The 17,498-nt window shown below is 41.1% G+C and overlaps 1 protein-coding gene and 1 pseudogene across 3 annotated transcripts in view; both read right to left on the bottom strand.

Annotated features, from left to right (window-relative positions):
• Nucleotides 1-634: 634 nt before the first annotated feature.
• On the bottom strand, nt 635-2,272 carry LOC148804224 (dolichyl-diphosphooligosaccharide--protein glycosyltransferase subunit DAD1 pseudogene; annotated as a pseudogene).
• Nucleotides 2,273-7,460: 5,188 nt separating this feature from the next.
• The window catches only part of LCBK2 (Diacylglycerol kinase family protein), a 29,992-nt gene continuing 19,954 nt past the window's right edge, over nt 7,461-17,498 (bottom strand). The window contains exons 5-12 of one of the 3 annotated variants that reach the window (XM_010263036.3): nt 11,349-11,426; nt 11,143-11,189; nt 11,004-11,044; nt 10,747-10,831; nt 10,535-10,649; nt 10,297-10,419; nt 10,077-10,177; nt 7,461-7,901 (exon numbers count right to left, since the gene is read on the bottom strand). In XM_010263036.3, coding sequence (XP_010261338.1) covers nt 7,898-7,901; nt 10,077-10,177; nt 10,297-10,419; nt 10,535-10,649; nt 10,747-10,831; nt 11,004-11,044; nt 11,143-11,189; nt 11,349-11,426 — 594 coding nt within the window. In that variant the 3' untranslated portion in view covers nt 7,461-7,897. The remainder of the gene's footprint in view (nt 7,902-10,076; nt 10,178-10,296; nt 10,420-10,534; nt 10,650-10,746; nt 10,832-11,003; nt 11,045-11,142; nt 11,190-11,348; nt 11,427-17,498) is intronic. The other 2 variants (XM_010263035.3, XM_088895519.1) reach the window with 2 other exon arrangements.

Genomic DNA, 17,498 nt, shown 5'->3' with positions numbered 1-17,498 from the left:
CCAATCGGTTCAACAATTTGCTGACCAAAATCAACAATTTTGGGGAAAATCATGGTTTCAATTATGTCCCTTTAGCTAAAGATAGTCTCATCTATTTTAATGAAATGAATTGTTGATAAATTTTTCTTTAAGAAATTGTTGATAAGTTGTGAGATAAATGTGTGTGTGTGTTTGTTAATTATTTATTTATTTTATTTTTTGAGGGGGAAGGCATCATAGATATTAGTGTCTCATATCCATTAAAATTTACTTGGCCAAAGTTCTCCTGGTATCATACATTTCTAACATTATAAGACTTTCTTCTTTTTTTCTGGTAAAACGCACTCCTTCCCCTTGGAAATGAGATCCCATTCTAGCTTATTCCAATTCCTATCTGAACCAAACAGATTGTGGGAATAGACCATTCCGATTTCGATTTCAACTATGAATCAAATGGGCCCTCAGTCTCACAAGGGAGCATCTAGGGGTATATAACTATGACTATCTCTTTTTTATCAATAATTGAAATTCATTCATTAAAAGAAAATTAGGGATGTACAAAGAAGAGAAGAGATAAACTCTCTTAATTCTTCCTATACAATAATACACAATTACAACATAACCCCAAAAAAAAAAAATCCTTTTCCACCCCTTATCTAGCCAATGCATTAATAAAGCAATTAGCTTTTTGTCCAAAACAAATTGACTTTCATTCCTTGTGTCAACCACTTGAACTTTCTTTTTTCATTAATATAATCCACCACCTTATCTTCTCCTTTTTGTAGCCAGTTTATAACCAACTTTGAATCACATTCAATTATTAATTTGAAGATATTTAATTTCTTGTTTTTTTGAATCCCTTCTATGAGTCAGGAATTTCAGCCCTTAAAAGAGTCTCCCACACCTATAGGACCTTAAAAAGGGAAATAGTTCTACCTTTCTCATTTCTAAAAACTCTTTTTATGCCTAGGGGACTTGGATTAACTTCATTACTACCACCAAAATTCAACTTAATAAAACCACTTGATAAGGGAGATCATGATGGCATTGTGATAACTTTCAAAGGAGCAGAGTTAGCCATTTCCTTTCACGATAGCCTAAATAAATTTCTTAAACTACCCCTAAGATTTAGGAAATTGACTAACTATACCCCTACTGTTTCAGTATTATCTTAAAGTATCCCTACTGTTTTGGACAATTGTCGTAATTGTTAAAAGGTAATGAAAAAAAGTAAAATGTCCATTTTACCTTCTACTGTTTCTCAAATTTTCAAAATAAAACCCAACTGCTGAAAAGGAAAAGGAAACAGCAATTGCTCCACCTCCACAAACTATTATGAATATCTTTGTCAGTATAAATAAGGTTACCAAAGAACTACGAATCTGGGTTTGGCGGAAATACCCTTAGTCTACCCTTACTGTTTAAACTAAAATTGGAATTCCCCAGCAAAAACTAAAGACAGAAGAAAATAAACTCACCCTTCAGTGCCTTAATAGCTCCAACTTCCAACAAAAGGCTAAATTTGGTGATCCAAAGTATAACAGCATATGCAACCTATCCAAGGAAATTCATGATCATCAAATGTAGCACCAAATTGTAGAGCACAAAGTCGGCAAATGCACGTTCTGGTGGCAAGTCCTTGATTTCCTTGTTCTCTTTGTTAACCCGAATGTGAAGGCAAACAGCTAGACACAAGAAAGGACTCCTGAAAGTAAAGAATTGAATGGGAAAAATCCAACAATTGCCATGTAAACAATCTGAATTAATGCTGCAAAAATCACGTAGAGATCAATTATCTTGAGATTTGCGGGTGTAGCGATGTAGGCCAAGCGAAGAGACCAGAAGAGGGCTTGGGTATCCTTGGATGTCAACCTCGCCATACTTTCTCTTCTTTCTGTTTCTCCGACGACGACAACACACACAAAAAAAAAAAAACCTTAGCAAAAATTTATCTGTTGATTTCTTTGGAGGATTTGTTGCAGATTTAAATTTTTTGAAGATTGAACCATTGAACTTCTAAGAGAGAGTTAGAAGTTCATTTCTGGTTACCAAGGAACTGCGAGTCTGCAAAGGGAGGGTTCCTGACCGTGTTGGGTGTGTGGAATGATGCTTCAGGCACATTTTCCAACCGGTGGTGTTACTGTCAAAAGCTGAAGAGAGGAACAAGAGAAGCGAAGAGAAGAGGGATAGAGGGTAGTATTGGGTTTTAAAAGTATTTATACACCACGTGTATATGGATTTTGACAAGAGGTAGGAGTAGAGTTAGTCAATTAGCTAAACTTTAGGGGTACTTTAAGAAATTTGTCCAAAATTTTGAAGAAATGAAACTCGCACATGAAAAAATAAGAATTATGTAATGGCCAATTGGTCAATGTCTAACCCCAAAGCCACTCTCCATGTGGAAGTGGAACACAAAGGGGGTGTTTGGCCAATATGCTTTTGTTTTTCAACACAAAAAGCAATCATCACAACAGCAAAATCAATGGAAAATATCCCTTCACTTGTTTGTTCCTCACCACCTTTTTTTATTTGCAGTCTCTTTAGTACTTGAAAACTATCCAATATTTAATAGGGAGAATGACTATTCAACACACCCTAAGAATTCTTAGCCTCTTGGGGTAGGTGTCAGTTCGGAATTGATGTCAATACATGGGTGGGTATTGGTGTTTTAGGGTAAAGGTGTTTGCCATTTTAAATTGTTTAGGATTGTAGTGGAATTTAAAATTCTACGGTGTAGTGCAATGTACTTTTTCATATTTAATATGAAGGTGCAACTAAGGGTGCAATTGAGTCAAGCCAAGTTGAACTTATGCATGTATTGGCTCAGTTCGACTAAAATACTTTTAGGCTCAAGCTCAAGTTTAAGTTCGATTTGAACTTTATTTCCTGATTTAAGCACAAGATTAAATATTTGATGAACTCAAATTCAACTCAAGAGCTCAAAAAGGAATATATTTTTTGTATTTTATAGATATATATGTGATATATATTTTATAATATAATATATAGTATATTCTTATATTATATATAAAATATAAAAATATATTTTATCATATATATTATAAATTATATTTTTATATATTCTATAATATATGTATGTATGTATGTATGTATCAATGTTTTCAACCCGGCCAGTTAAACTGCTCGAACTGTCACCCGATCAAGATTCCAGGTCCGATTCGAGTAAAAACTAGAGAAATGTCAAAAATCATCTGAGACAGTTGGACCATTGACTCGGTGGACCCAATGACCGAATCACTGGTTGCAAACTAAGGCCTTGTTTGGTGCCTCTAATCTCTTAACGCTAAAGTGGTTTCGTACCACTTTCACCGCTAAAGAGGTGTTAGGTGGCTCTTAACACTGAAGCCTAATTATAGCTAAAGTACAAATGACTCAAGCCATTATTTTAATAGATTTTACCCATATTGCCCCTCTAATGCTCAATTAACTTATAACATCTCATATGAAGAACCATCAAACCCACCACCAATATTTTATTTTCCCCATAATATTATTATAATGCAATATTATAATAACTATAATATTCATATTATATTATTATTATAATAATAGTTCACTAACTATATTATTCATTATCGTCTTATAGTGCTATTAATAATTACTTACAGCAATTGTTATAACTAATTATTTAGAATATTATTTACCAATTATAATATTATATTGAAACCAATAATTATTTATATTCAATAGTATTATAAATTATGAATAGTAATAATATAATATTAATATAATATTCATAACACTAATATTATAATATAATCATATAATATTACTAAAATTATAATATGTTATAGTAATATTCTAGTAGAAATTAATTAATTACAATATTAATTATCATCGTACAGTTTCATTAATTATTAATTACTAATTAATTAGTAATTATTAATAATAATTCATTAATTAATATTAATAATAATTCATAATTAAGTAATAATTAATTATTAATTAATTAGTCAATCAATCAATCAATATTAATAGTAGTTAATTAATTATTAATAATATTTATTAACTAATCATAATAATTAATTATTATTGCTTATTAATAATTAATTAATTATTATCAATAAAAATATTAATTATTAAAAATAGTATTATTTAATCATAAAAATAAATAATTATTTATTAATTAATAATTAGTGATTAATAATTATTGAATCAATTATGAATTATTAATTATTAATTACTAATTAATTGTTAATTAGTAATGATATTTCATTAGTTAATTAATAATAATAATTCATAATTAAGTAATAATTAATTATTAATAATAAGTATTAATTAATCATAAAAATAATTAATTATTAATTAGTGATTAATAATTAATGAATTAATCATTAATTTATTATTAATTAATTAATATTAATAATCAATATTAGGTAATATTTATTATAATAATTTTTATTATTGTTTCTTTATTGAATTATATAGATAAATAAAAATTCTCTTATATGGGGTTAAATTGGACATTTGACATTTTTCAGAATTCAAAATTCAGAACAATGTTCTCCATATTCAGAGTTCAGAGGAAAGAAAAGTTTACTAATACCAATATACCTCTTAATGTAATTATTGCACTTTCAAAGGTCAGACATCAGAGCAAACAAACATGCCCTAACTATGCATACAAACTTCAAGAGGCCATAACGTTGCACTCTAATATCCAATTGAGGTGATTTTTTTATTTTGGTTAACTTTTTAGAACTATGCGTCCCAAGGCGCCTTGCCCCACTATTTTCAAGAAAAAAAATCCCTTTTTTGGCCTCAAATCACAATGTTTAATGTTTTTATAAATAAAAAATTAAAAATTATGAAATAATACATATATCATACCTAAAACATAATTATACATTATTTATTGAATATATACACACACACTTAAAATATATAGATGTTGACATGACACGGTCTAAACCGTTTAACTCGACTAATCGAACCGATGACCCGCAACTCAAATGCAAAAATAGTTCTGTCCCTGGGTCAGTGGTTTTTAAAACATTGTATCTATTTTTATATTCTATAATATATGTTAATGAGCTAGGCTAACGAGCTTTTGAACAAAACTTTTTATTGGTCGAGCTCAAGTTCAAATAACTAATCAAGCTTACCTTGAGTTTCAAACTCAATTAGAATCAAATTGAAATTGAGCCTAATCGAACTCAAGCCCAAACTGTTCAGAATTCAGTTCAATTGCAGCCGTAGGTGCAACTGTGCAACCATTCGTGGCCTGACTTTATCTTCTCAACAAATCAATAACCAGGCGCATATATAAAGCAGGATCCACTAGTACAGATGAAGATACAATCTTAGTTTTCATTTCTGTAGATAAAACATCAAATTTCATGTCCCAGAACATACAAGGGTATGTCCACAGCTAGTTTCTAAGTGTAAGTCCATAGCTAGTTTCTCCATAAAACTAGCAGGAGAAACCCATGAACATTTCAAATTAAGCAGGGGGATAAGACAAGGGGATCCCATCTCTGCTTACCTTTTTATCATTGGAATGGAGGTACTAACCCTGTTGCTCAATCAGGCTGTGTTATCTGGACAAATTGAAGGAATTCAGATCAGCAAAGAAGCCATTCCAGTCACTCACTTATTCTTTGCAGGTGACCGTATTCTATTCTGTAGATCCGATTTGGTGCAAGTCAAGGCCTTGGTAAAAGTCTTCAACGCTTTCAAATCCATGTCAAGGTAAAAGATAAACTATTCTAAATCAAGCATCTTCTTCAACAGAAATGTGCTTCGACATCACCGCAAGTTTCTTTCACATACCCTCCATGTGAAGAAATCACTAGTAAGTTCCAAATACCTTGGTAACCAAATTGGTACAAACCCTCGTCTCTGTTCTACCTACAAAGAAGTCCTTAGCAAAGTGTCAACTAGAATAAATGTATGGAGCTCAAAACTGTTGTCCCAAGCATGCAAAACCACATTAGTCAAATCAGTCTTGCAGTACATCCCAACATACTCCATGTCTACAACAATCTTCCCAAAAGCCACAAACTCAAAATTAGATAATTGGGAGAACTACACACACTATCTCTTAGGGCAAGATATGTAAACATAAACAACAAGGAGGACTGGGCTTCAGATCTTATGGGATTATGAACAAGGCCATGTTTGGGAAATAAATCTGTCGGCTCTTAAGTGATAACAAGGGTACTTGGAGCAAGCAAATAAAAGCCAAATATTTCCCTCGTACCTCTCTATTTGTTGCTCCAAAAACCAGAACTAGTTCATACTGGTGGAAACAAGCTCACTCCATTCTACCACAGTTAAAGACAAACTTACTGTGGTCAATCAAAGATGGCCGAGACACCCTAGCCATTACTGACCCGTGGATACCCACTTTACTGGGGCACATCCCAAGTCTGAACCCCTTGATATCTGAACCACAAGTCAAGAACCTAAAGGTTCTTGGGACACTTCCAAACTAAACATTCTCTTCCAAGAGTCTGCGTTTTCTCATGTTTTGTCAATAACTCCAAATACAAACCAATCGGTAGATAAAGTAATTTGGAAGAACAAATCGGGTGTATACTCGATGAAATCAGCCTATCAACACTTATCCTCATTTGAAAGCTCCAGTTCCGGTTCTCATTTCAACTAGAAACTAATTTGGAAGCTCAAAATACTGCACAGATTCCAGGTTTTCTTATGGAAACTAATATGAGATGGCTTGCTAAGCGGAAATGCTTGGCTTGGCTGCAAGAAGAGGACCGAATGTGCAACTTCTGTCATGTTAGTGAGGAGACAACCTTCCACCTGTTCTTTGAATGCACTTTTGCAAGAGCAATTTGGTGTAAAGCCTAAATTGGGCTAAACCCAGCCACAATATCGGGAAATCAACCCCACACCACTATCACCAAATGGTTTACAAGCCTAAAATCAACACTAGGTGAGCAGCAAGCACTCTTGTATCTTAGCAGGTTCAGTATCATCAAAACAAAGAACAAAAGCATATTCGAAAATAGACAGCCTGATACCTATCATGTCATACAGACATCATCCCATTTCCCCCTAACGCATATCATCCAGCATAGGCAAAGCCACCACACCACCTCATCACCACAGTTCATGCCAACCCTACATGTCGACGGCTCCTTTGATCCTAATACAGGCTATGCAGGACGAGAGTTCACCATCTAACATGCGCAGCATCAACTCTACATTGCAGAAGGGAAGCCTTGCTGTCCTAAAAGGGCTGCGAGCAGCACAATCGCATGGCATTAACCATCTTTTGGTATTCTCAGATAGCGCAGCCTTAATGGAGTTTGCTACTATAGATAAGCCAATCCAATGGTCCGATCATTTGTTTGCAAAGACTGATATCATCTTTTGAGGTTATTAAGTTTGTACATATAAGTAGGAACAACAATCAAGCGGCTCATCTTTTTGCTTACATTTCATGTAAGGGCCGCATATCATTGCATCGTAACTCCCCGCATGCAAGACTCATATAACTAATTCAATGCTGTTTTATTATTAAAAAAAACATACAAGGGAAAACAATTAAAAAAGAAAAAGATCCGTGGTTAATTGTAATTCAATTTCTTGCAGTCTATTCTTTCCTCGCCTATTTTTCCTATGATAAAACTACGCATTGCAGACACCCCAATATGGAACGATCTCTATGACAACACCAAACACAAATTAGCCATGAGAAAGCAGAGGCGTTGGTAGCCATTCTATGTAATTCTACAGCTAATCGTTGCCGAAACCAGAAAATTCGATGGTCTTCATGACATAAATTAGCACAACATCTCAATTGCAGCAGGTAAAACACAAAATTTCCTGGGAAGAAACCCTAAATGTTCTCCATCAGACTGAACATAAATGCTGCCACCACCTGTAATTTCTTCCACTTCAATGGTCTTAACACTACAAAAACAACCATTCAACTGGTAAGAAAAAAAGGAGATTAAAAACCAAACATAGTAGCCCAAGGGTGGATGGATGTCTATAACATAGTATGTAAATGAAATATTTGAAGTCAAACATGAATGCGGAAGGTTACAATAGAAAAACAAGTCCCCATAGATGTGTAATTATAGCGTGTATTTGCAACACCAGAGATTTTTCATCTCACAAAAAGTCAACAGTTTTTCTTTCTTTTTTTTTATCAGTAAAATTATTTCATTCATTCAAATTAAAGCATTGATGTTAATACAAATGAGGTATTCCCCTTTACAAGCTAATAAAGTCCATTTACAAGTCAGCCCAAAACAGTTGTTCCCTATACACCCCTATTTAGCCATCCTATTTGCTTTCCTCTTTAACCATCTAAAGGTTGCACCAATTCCTTTTCTATGCTCTTTATCTCTCTTATAGTGAGCCTGTACCAAACCCCAGGGTTGCTGTAACTCATCCAAGAGAACCAATTTTGAGCGCCCCCCCCAAATCTCCATGACTCCCATCTTTTGAAAGCCATAGGCTTATGAAAGGAGTAGGATCCAGTGTATGCAAATCCATGGGTGGATTCCATCAACTCTGCGTCACTCCATAAGCAATTCAGGAGTTACACAAAGTTTTACCAAGGACCTTCTTTTTCTTTGTACGCATTGCAGTTGCATATAGGGCTGTCAATGGGTCGGGTCTACCGACTCTACCCGATAGACTGGTTTTATTTTGTGTCCCGATTAATATCGGTTTGGGACTGGTTTTGACTGTCCCGAAGCCATTATATATATACATGTCTTAGAGTTATAGGTATGCCTAAAATTGTAATTTTACTTTTAACACCTAAAATCCTCGAGCTCAAAACCTTTTGGCCTTTACCCTTTTGTTTTTCTTTTGCCACTTGAGGCTTTAGCTTCTAAAGTTCTACTTGTCACTTTCTCTTTCTCTGAGAAAGTTTCTCATCACCGTCTCTGCGTCTCACCAATTCTCAGTCACCACCGTCTCCTACACACAAGCTCTACCATGGACAAAGAAAAAGAGAAGATGGGGTAGAAGAAAAAAAGCTTATCACAGTTTAAATACCACCCATGTGAACATGGGACTGGGAGTACCAGATAAATGGGTGGCTAGTAAGTGGGCTCTAGCTTAATTGCTGGATATTTCAATTCTTGAATAAGCAGGCAGTCTGATTTCAAGATCACTCGATAGATGCAGGTTTGCTTAGTTTTTTCCCAATAGCTTCAATTTAATTGCTATTATTTTGTTTTTAGTAAGGTTAAACTGAAATTATATAGGATTGTAGGCTGTTTACAGATTATTTTTAGCAAGATTATATAAGTACAACAGGGTTTTTTTTGACAAATATCCTACTGATATTCTGAAAACAAGTTATTGAACAAAATGTTCATTTCTTATCAAACTAGCATCAAGTAAGTCCTTTCTTGCTGCTGTATTCATTAGTATTTTTATTAATATAGAATATTTTATCAAAAACTACAGGTCTTACCATCTTAAGTATGGGTTTTTATTTAATCGAGTCCAATCGGGTTAGACCCGATTGTTCCGATTGGCCCGTTGGTTTGGTACCGGTTGTGAAATAATAGAACCGATCGGGTCTGGTTTGGTTCCGATACTGTCGGTTTTAGCAGTCAGTTCAGAATGGTTCTACCCTGTCCCGAACCAGACGACCGTTGAAAGTCATTGTTTGGGCAGGAAAAAACTCCCTCTATAACCAGTCAGGAATCATTTCACTGATTCAGTAAGACTAGGACCAATCTGTTTTCTTAAAGATGAATCCTAATTACTAGAGATTATTGTTGCAGAAACTAGGCCATTACAATAAAACCCTTATGATGCACTGTGTCTTAAGGTCATAATTGTTACTTTTAATAAGAATGCTGCAAAGGATACACTTGAGCTTATCATCAGGTCAAGGTTGTAAGACATTTTTTACATGTTTTCAGGAAAATAATTACATGATTCATCATAAATCAGGAAAGAGAAAGGAAAAGGTAAACAAAAGTGGTATGAAGATGATGTGATATTTATTTACCAATCAAAGAAATAAAAATAATAACAGAACTTTTTATTTTTGTGAATAAAAATAAAATAAACCTTCGTATTCATCAAAAATAAAATAAAATATAACCTTCACCTATAAAGAAAGAAAAATGTACCTTCTTGAGTGCACATTTTTCTCGGCCAGGTGCGTCCCCTGGTACAGCTTATGAAGTTTAAGAATGAAGTCATACCATTTGAAGTCTTGAAGAATCACCACCTGGCACACATACAGTGTAATCCAAAATTAATGTTGATAGAAAAGCATGGCTTTGTCACACATAAATAGTTGGTGCAACCATTGAACATGAACAAGATGGTATAGAGAAATTTTTTAACCTCAAAATCTCCACTGCAGGGGTCAGCATTTGGAGTGATTTTCATGCCACCACCAAAGAACTTTGCATTTCCAATGCAAAGGGCTGTTACTTGAGGAAATATTTCCCACTCTCCCCCATTGACCTAGAGAAAACAACTTTTTATAAGGTTAAAAAACCAGTCATTATCACTTGAATCCCATAATCCACATGTGTAAAAATTGAACATGTGCACCCAAAAACTCAAAAAAACCACTAACCTTGATCCTAAGGTCCTGATTTTTGTGCCCAACAAAGCCCCTCAAAGCACCAATGACATAACATAAGTTCCCAAATCTTTTATATTGAGAAGCATAATAACCTGCCTTTGCACTCCTGCAGACTTCCACAACATATAATGGTGAGACATTTAAAATCAAAACTGCTGAATTGTCAGGCCTGATCCCAGAAAAGCATAAAGAATGCTCCTTACAAATGTATATCGGCAACATTTATAAAATAGTGAGGTTCTCCACTTTCTCCATTAATAACTCCAACATCTATACGAGATTTCTGCCCTGGCAAACCTTCCTTCTTAGATAAAATAACAAATTAAATGCATATATGTATCACTTGTACACCCAAAAAATGGAGATGCAAACAAGTCACCGTAAGCCAAAACTTTGATGGTCATACACTGAATCAAATATTACAATGAAATAAGGGGGAGAAGTGGTAAGGCATAACAACCTTTAACTATGCGTTCAATGGCATCATGAGGGTCATTTTTCCTGAAAAAGCAAATCATAAAGGAAGCAATGAACTAACACAAATAACCAAAAATTCAAAGTCTCATGTCAAATGAAGCAAGGTAGGAGCAAGAACTAACCAACCAAAAGTTCTGGCAAAATCAGATCCAGTCCCCAAGGGAATGAGCTGTCAAGAGAGATAGCATAATCACATATTCACTTGACAAGGACCAGATAGTTTAGAAATAGCACCACCATGTACTTTGCATTCTGTAACCAAGAACACCAAAAGCAATAACTTTTAAAATTTTCTACCAAAAAGAAATCGCATATTTTAATCACTTACACCAAGAGCAGTTGTATGTGTAGCCTCCTGGTCTTCAGCAGCAACAGGTTTTCCTCCCCAGAAGAAGCCATTTACAACCTGCTAATTGCAATCCAAATGTATCAGTGACATTTATCTAATTCTTTATCGTGATCTACTGAGAAAGGTATCTTCTGGCCTAATTAGACAAACCCAACTTCCAATACTGAATCTTTAAGCAGAAATTGTGATGCAGGATCTGATTCAAATATTCACTACATCAGATCAAGACATTCATTTAATTTGATTCAAGCCTGATGAAGGGGAATTTGGCCCGACCTCGCAATCACCCGACACGTGGCGAAAACAAGCAACTCGGGACAGTAGAGCGCCCGAAGCGAGCACCGAAAGCAAGTCCAAGCTCACTACTGAGCCCGAACTCCACCAGACCGCTCTAAAAGGAGCCCGAGCTCCCTACCAAGAGTCCGAGCTCCCTACGGGGAGTCCAAGCTCCCTATTAAGAACCCGAGCTCCCTACTGAGAACCCGAGCTCCCTGCAAGGAGCACGAACTATATTGGGCCCCAAGCCTCACAAAGCTGTGACCCGAGCTGGCCCATGGCAGCTCGGAACACTCCCCAAACCGAACTCAAGACATCTCGCTCGCCACTCCAACACTTCGCTTCCGAAACACCAGGCTGACCAAACGTACCTGACACCAAGGACGTCCGTATCCAAGGGCGACGTACCTGACTGATTTGGGATCTGACGCCTGACAGCCGCACTTCAAACGGCCTCCTGCTACCGCCACTTGCCACCATCGTTACTAGCCGCAGAGACGGCTCCGACAAAAGGAGCAGTGGCGGTTCTGTCTGGCCAGAGGAAGTGACATCCGAACTGGCAGGAGTTCAGAAGTAATCATGCCCGATCTGACGGAAGCCTGGAGGTGAGTGCGCAAGGCGGTTATAAAAGGCTCCTACCCCCCAGGAACGAGGTATGCTAACTTTTGCGCTATCTGGTCTATCTTGCCTTTGAAAGACTCTAACTTGAGCTTCGGAGCCCTTACGCCGGGTTCTCCCCGGAGCTTCTCTTCTCCCTCCGTTTCAGGTCCCTGCCACCCAGTTCAGAGGCAAGATCGTTGACAGCTAAGATCGGCCGGATTGTGCATCATCAATTGGCGCCGTCTGTGGGAACGCTTCAAAAGGCCTCCCTCCAAAACTCTCATACCCCTTTCTTCTTCTTTGAAAAACTCAATACTCATGGCCTCTTCCAGCAACGCCGGACGCGGCACAGAGACAAACACCACCGGGGAACAGCCTCAAGTTCCCGTGGTGTGTGTTGGGCAGTTCACCATCCCCCTCTCGGTGGACGGAATTCCCAATCTGAATACGCCACAAGCAGTGGCGCCTATAAATCTACCTGCCACAAACATCCCCTTTCCTCTCCCCATCGAGACTACCTTCACTGAACCAACCGCCGTCCCCCTGGCAGCTAGCCAAAATCGGTTGGACGACCTAATGCAGTGCATGCGGGCAATGCAAGCCCAGATGCAACAATTCCAGCAACACCAGCTTCACCAGCACCAAGTGTTGCACAACTTCTCCCAGTATCACTATCAACAGCAGTTCCCCCAACTGCCACCGAACCAACCACTACTTCCACCTCGCCACCCTGCTCCGAAGCCGGTCAAGGCCTCTCCGCAGGATGGGTGCCTCCACCAAGGAAAGGCCTCCAGGCCCCAGAACCCCCCAAACAGCCAGGCCTCGTCCCCAGGCCAGAGAGAGAGAAAAGTCATCCCCGCCTCGCAGCTCGCAGGCGGGTCGGGAACCTCACCCGCGAGATCGGCACCTTGGGGCTCCAAACTAGAGTTCCCACTCGTGGAAAACCGATTCGGCGCACTGGCAGCAGCGGACTACCAGCACTCCGGGCCCATCGAGCTCGGCAACACGGAGGCCAGCAGTGCCAGTACAAGGCCCACTCAGCAGCGAAGGCGCCGTCGAGGTCGACGAACCGCCACCCGCGTCCTGTCAGAGCTCAGAGGCAAAGGCGAGACGAGCTCGGACGAGGTAGGAGTTGCCCCGATTCTCTCAGTTCCTTCCCCCCTCGCGTCAGAACTCCTGGCAGTCCCCTTGCCCAGAGATTTCAAGCTCCCGCCTCTAGACAAGTATGACGGGTCCTTCAACCCCAACAACCACGTTGACGCTTTCCAGTCCCAAATGCACCTCGCCAGAGCCAGCGAATCATGCATGTGCGTGGCTTTCACCACCACCCTCAAGGGGGTAGCCGGCACTTGGTACAGGAACCTGGCCCCCGGGTCGATAAAGTGTTGGGCTCAGTTCGTGCAGGTCTTCACTGCACACTTTGTCACCAGCAAACGGTGCCCCAGAACAGAGGAAAGCATCTTCGGGGTAGTCCAAAGGGAAGGAGAACCCATACGGGGCTACATCAAATGATTCAATGAAGCATGCTTACAGATACCGCGGTTAGGCCCCACGGTGCAGCTCGCTGCAGCAAAAAGAGGGGTGATGCACAAAGAGTTCAAATGGCACATGGTAGCTAACCAGCCCGCGACCGTGGCCGAGTTCCTCAAGCTCGCGGACAAGTTCATGAGGACGGAGGAGGAAATCAACCAACGAACCGAGGGCGGAAACGAGAAAAGAAAGAGGGATGGCGAGCCCTCTAACTCAGCCGACCGAAAAAACCCGGCCCGGGACCCAAAACCAAACCAGTCGTTCCGAGCTCCCCCACCAGTCCGGACGGATTACACGCCACTGAACACAAGGCGGACCGAGATCTTAATGACGATCAAGGACGCCCCGTACGTGAAATGGCCACCACGCCTAAAGGGAAATCCAAACGAAAGAAACAAGAATTTGTATTGTAGTTTCCATAAAGACCATGGTCACAGTACCGAGTAGTGCAATAACCTCCGAGACGAAATAGAGGGGCTCATCCGTCGCGGATACTTAAGAAACTTTGTACAGCACAACAATAATAGCAATAAAGCGGATCGGCCAGGCGAGCACGAAAAGGACGCCCCTGAAACTAGCAGCATGCCTGCCGAACCGTTGCAGCGACAGCCTCCGGTAGAGAGGCTAATTCGGGGAAACATCCATGTAATTGTGGGAAGTTCGGTGGTAGCGGGGTGTACATCGGCGGCAGCCCGGACTTCAGTTCGCGAAGCAGTCCTCGATGAGCGGAACCCTCCGAAAAGGCCAAAGACCGAAGAGCCAATCCTCTTCATGGAAGACGATGCGCGAGGAGTTCGCTACCCTCACTATGACGCGCTTGTCATTAAACTAAGAATCAGCGACTTCGAGGTTAGACGTGTACTCGTAGATTCGGGCAGCTCGGCAGACATCCTCTTCAAATCAGCGTTTGATCGGCTACAGCTGCCGAGGAGCGAACTAAAGCCCGCAAATACTCCCCTGGAGGGCTTCAGCGGAGAGGAAGTCAGGCCCCTCGGAAAAATAACGATGCCTGTGGAAGTTGGCACGTGGCCTGTGGAAAAATAACGGTGCCTGTGGAAGTCAGCTCGAAGACAGGACAACCAGCACTTAAACAAAAAGCCATTTCATTTCAGATAAAGGTGTACATTCAAAAAAAAAAAGCCATTTTACAAATCAGGGGCTACTTCATCATTATCAGAAGCAACTTCGACAACACCCGAAGGACCTGCCTCCCCCTCGGAGTCCGGTTCGGCATCCGCAGCATTGGCCATCTCTTGAGTAATGCACGAAGTGGATATGGCGCTGGTATTGAGCTCAGGGTACGTATTCCGGATCATCCACCGGCTTAGCTTGAAACCCCTTCTGTAGGAGTCCACCATCAGATCATTGAAATCCGGCGAAGCAATATAATCACTGACAGCTTTTTTCTTCGCGTCCTCGATGCCTTGAGAGAAGATCTGAGTCCTCTCCCTGATATCCTCCTGAAGATACTCGACCTAATGCTGCAGGTCCAGCTTCAATTCCGCCATATGCTTCACCACCACTCCCATGGCCTCAGCATCTCTCTGAGACCTCGCTTGCCTAGACCGCGCAAGGCGAGCAGCCTCCTCAGCAGCACGAGCAGCCTCCTACCTCGTTCCTGGGGGGTAGGAGCCTTTTATAACCACAGCTGCTGAGGAGGCTGCTCGTGCTGCTGAGGAGGCTGCTCGCCTTGCGCGGTCTAGGCAAGCGAGGTCTCAGAGAGATGTTGAGGCCATGGGAGTGGTGGTGAAGCATATGGCGGAATTGAAGCTGGACCTGCAGCATCATGTCGAGTATCTTCAGGAGGATATCAGGGAGAGGACTCAGATCTTCTCTCAAGGCATCGAGGGCGCGAAGAAAAAAGCTGTCAGTGATTATATTGCTTCGCCGGATTTCGATGATCTGATGGTGGACTCCTACAGGAGGGGTTTCAAGCTAAGCCGGTGGATGATCCGGAATACATACCCTGAGCTCGATACCAGCGCCATATCCACTTCGCGCATTACTCAAGAGATGGCCAATGCTGCGGATGCCGAACCGGACTCCGAGGGGGAGGCAGGTCCTTCGGGTGTTGTCGAAGTGGCTTCTGATAATGATGAAGTAGCCCCTGGCTTGTAAAATGGCTTTTTTTTTTGAATGTACACATTTATCTGAACTGAAATGGCTTTTTGTTTAATTGCTGGTTGTCCTGTCTTCGAGCTGCGTTTTTTGCCGAACTGACCATTTCGGTCCTTCAGTTCGTTTTCTACCTAGGCTTCGGGGTACTTGCCTTGGTGGTTTATAGGTAGTATCTTCTTAAGTTGACGACGTTCCATGCTCGGGGTACTTGTTTTCCTTCTAGGGTTCCGAGCTCGTATGCTCCCCCACCGAGTTCTTTCTTTACTCTGTAGGGTCCTTCCCAGTTTGGTCCAAGTTTCCCTACGCCGGTTCGGGCACCATGACCTTACGGAGAACCAGGTCGCCGACGCGGAAGTTCCTCTTCTTTACTCGCGCGTTATAATACCGAGCTACCTTCTGTTGGTAGGCCGCAGTTCGGATGTGCGCGAGGTCTCTCACTTCGTCCAGTAGGTCGAGATTGGTACGTAACTCGCCCTCGTTTGTCTGTTCGTCGTACGCTTCTAGTCGCAACGTAGGCACTTCGATTTCCGCCGGGATCACCGCCTCGGTGCCGTAGGTGAGGTTAAAGGGGGTCTCTCCTGTGGCGGTTTTTTCCGTGGTTCGGTGAGCCCATAGAACACTTGGTAGTTCGTCTGCCCACAAACCTTTGGCTCGGTCTAATAGTGCTTTCAATCCGCGGAGGATGGCTCTGTTCATTACTTCTGTTTGGCCATTTGCCTGCGGTTGTGCGACCGACGTGAAGTTCTGACTAATTCCCATACTTTGGCACCATTCTTGGAACTTGATATCTTCGAACTGTTTGCCGTTGTCGGAGATCAGTACCCGAGGTAGCCCGAAGCGGCATACAATGTTCTTCCAAAAGAAGTTCTGTATGTTTCGGGCTGTAACTATTGCCAAGGGTTCAGCTTCTATCCACTTTGTGAAGTAATCTACTGCCACCACTAGGAATTTTCTCCCGCCTGTCGCTGGTGGGAATGGCCCCAGGAGGTCGATGCCCCATTGGGCGAAGGGCCATGGGCTGGTGAGGTATTTGAGGTCGGCAGCGGGCTATTGGTGGATGTTGGAATGCTTCTGACACTTGTCGCATTTTCTGACGAGCTCGATTGCCTCTGTCTTCATCGTTGGCCAGTAGTATCCTTGTCGAAGTGCTTTTTGGGCGAGGGCTCTGCCCCCGAGGTGTCCGCCGCACAAGCCTTCATGGGTGTCGCGGAGTACCAACTCGGCTTCGGCTGAGCGCAAGCATCGCAGGTAGGGGAGCGTGTAGGATCGTCGGTACAACCGTTCGTCTATCATGACGTATTTGGCTGCCTGGCGATGCACCCTCTTGGCTGCGTTGCGGTCCGCGGGGAGGGTTCCGTCTAGCAGGAAGCTCACGAGTGGGTCGATCCAGCTCGGCTCTGCTTCAGTGACGGGAGCGACCTCTTCTGCCCCACCGAGAATGCTGGGCCGAGGTAAGTCCTCTACGTACACGGTTCTCCTGGCGTTGTGGCTCGTGCTAGCTAGTTGGGACAGGGCGTCGGCCTCAGCGTTCTCTGACCTCGGGATTTGCTTGATGAAGTGTGACTGGAAGCTGAGCAGAGCCTCCTTTACTTTTGCCAAATATGC

This window comes from Nelumbo nucifera, chromosome 1, assembly GCF_055504915.1.
Source record: "Nelumbo nucifera cultivar China Antique chromosome 1, China Antique-T2T, whole genome shotgun sequence".
NCBI classification, from domain to species: Eukaryota; Viridiplantae; Streptophyta; class Magnoliopsida; order Proteales; family Nelumbonaceae; genus Nelumbo; species Nelumbo nucifera.
The sequence above is the reverse complement of the archived record's forward strand: the minus strand, read 5'-3'. Positions and strand labels throughout refer to the sequence as shown.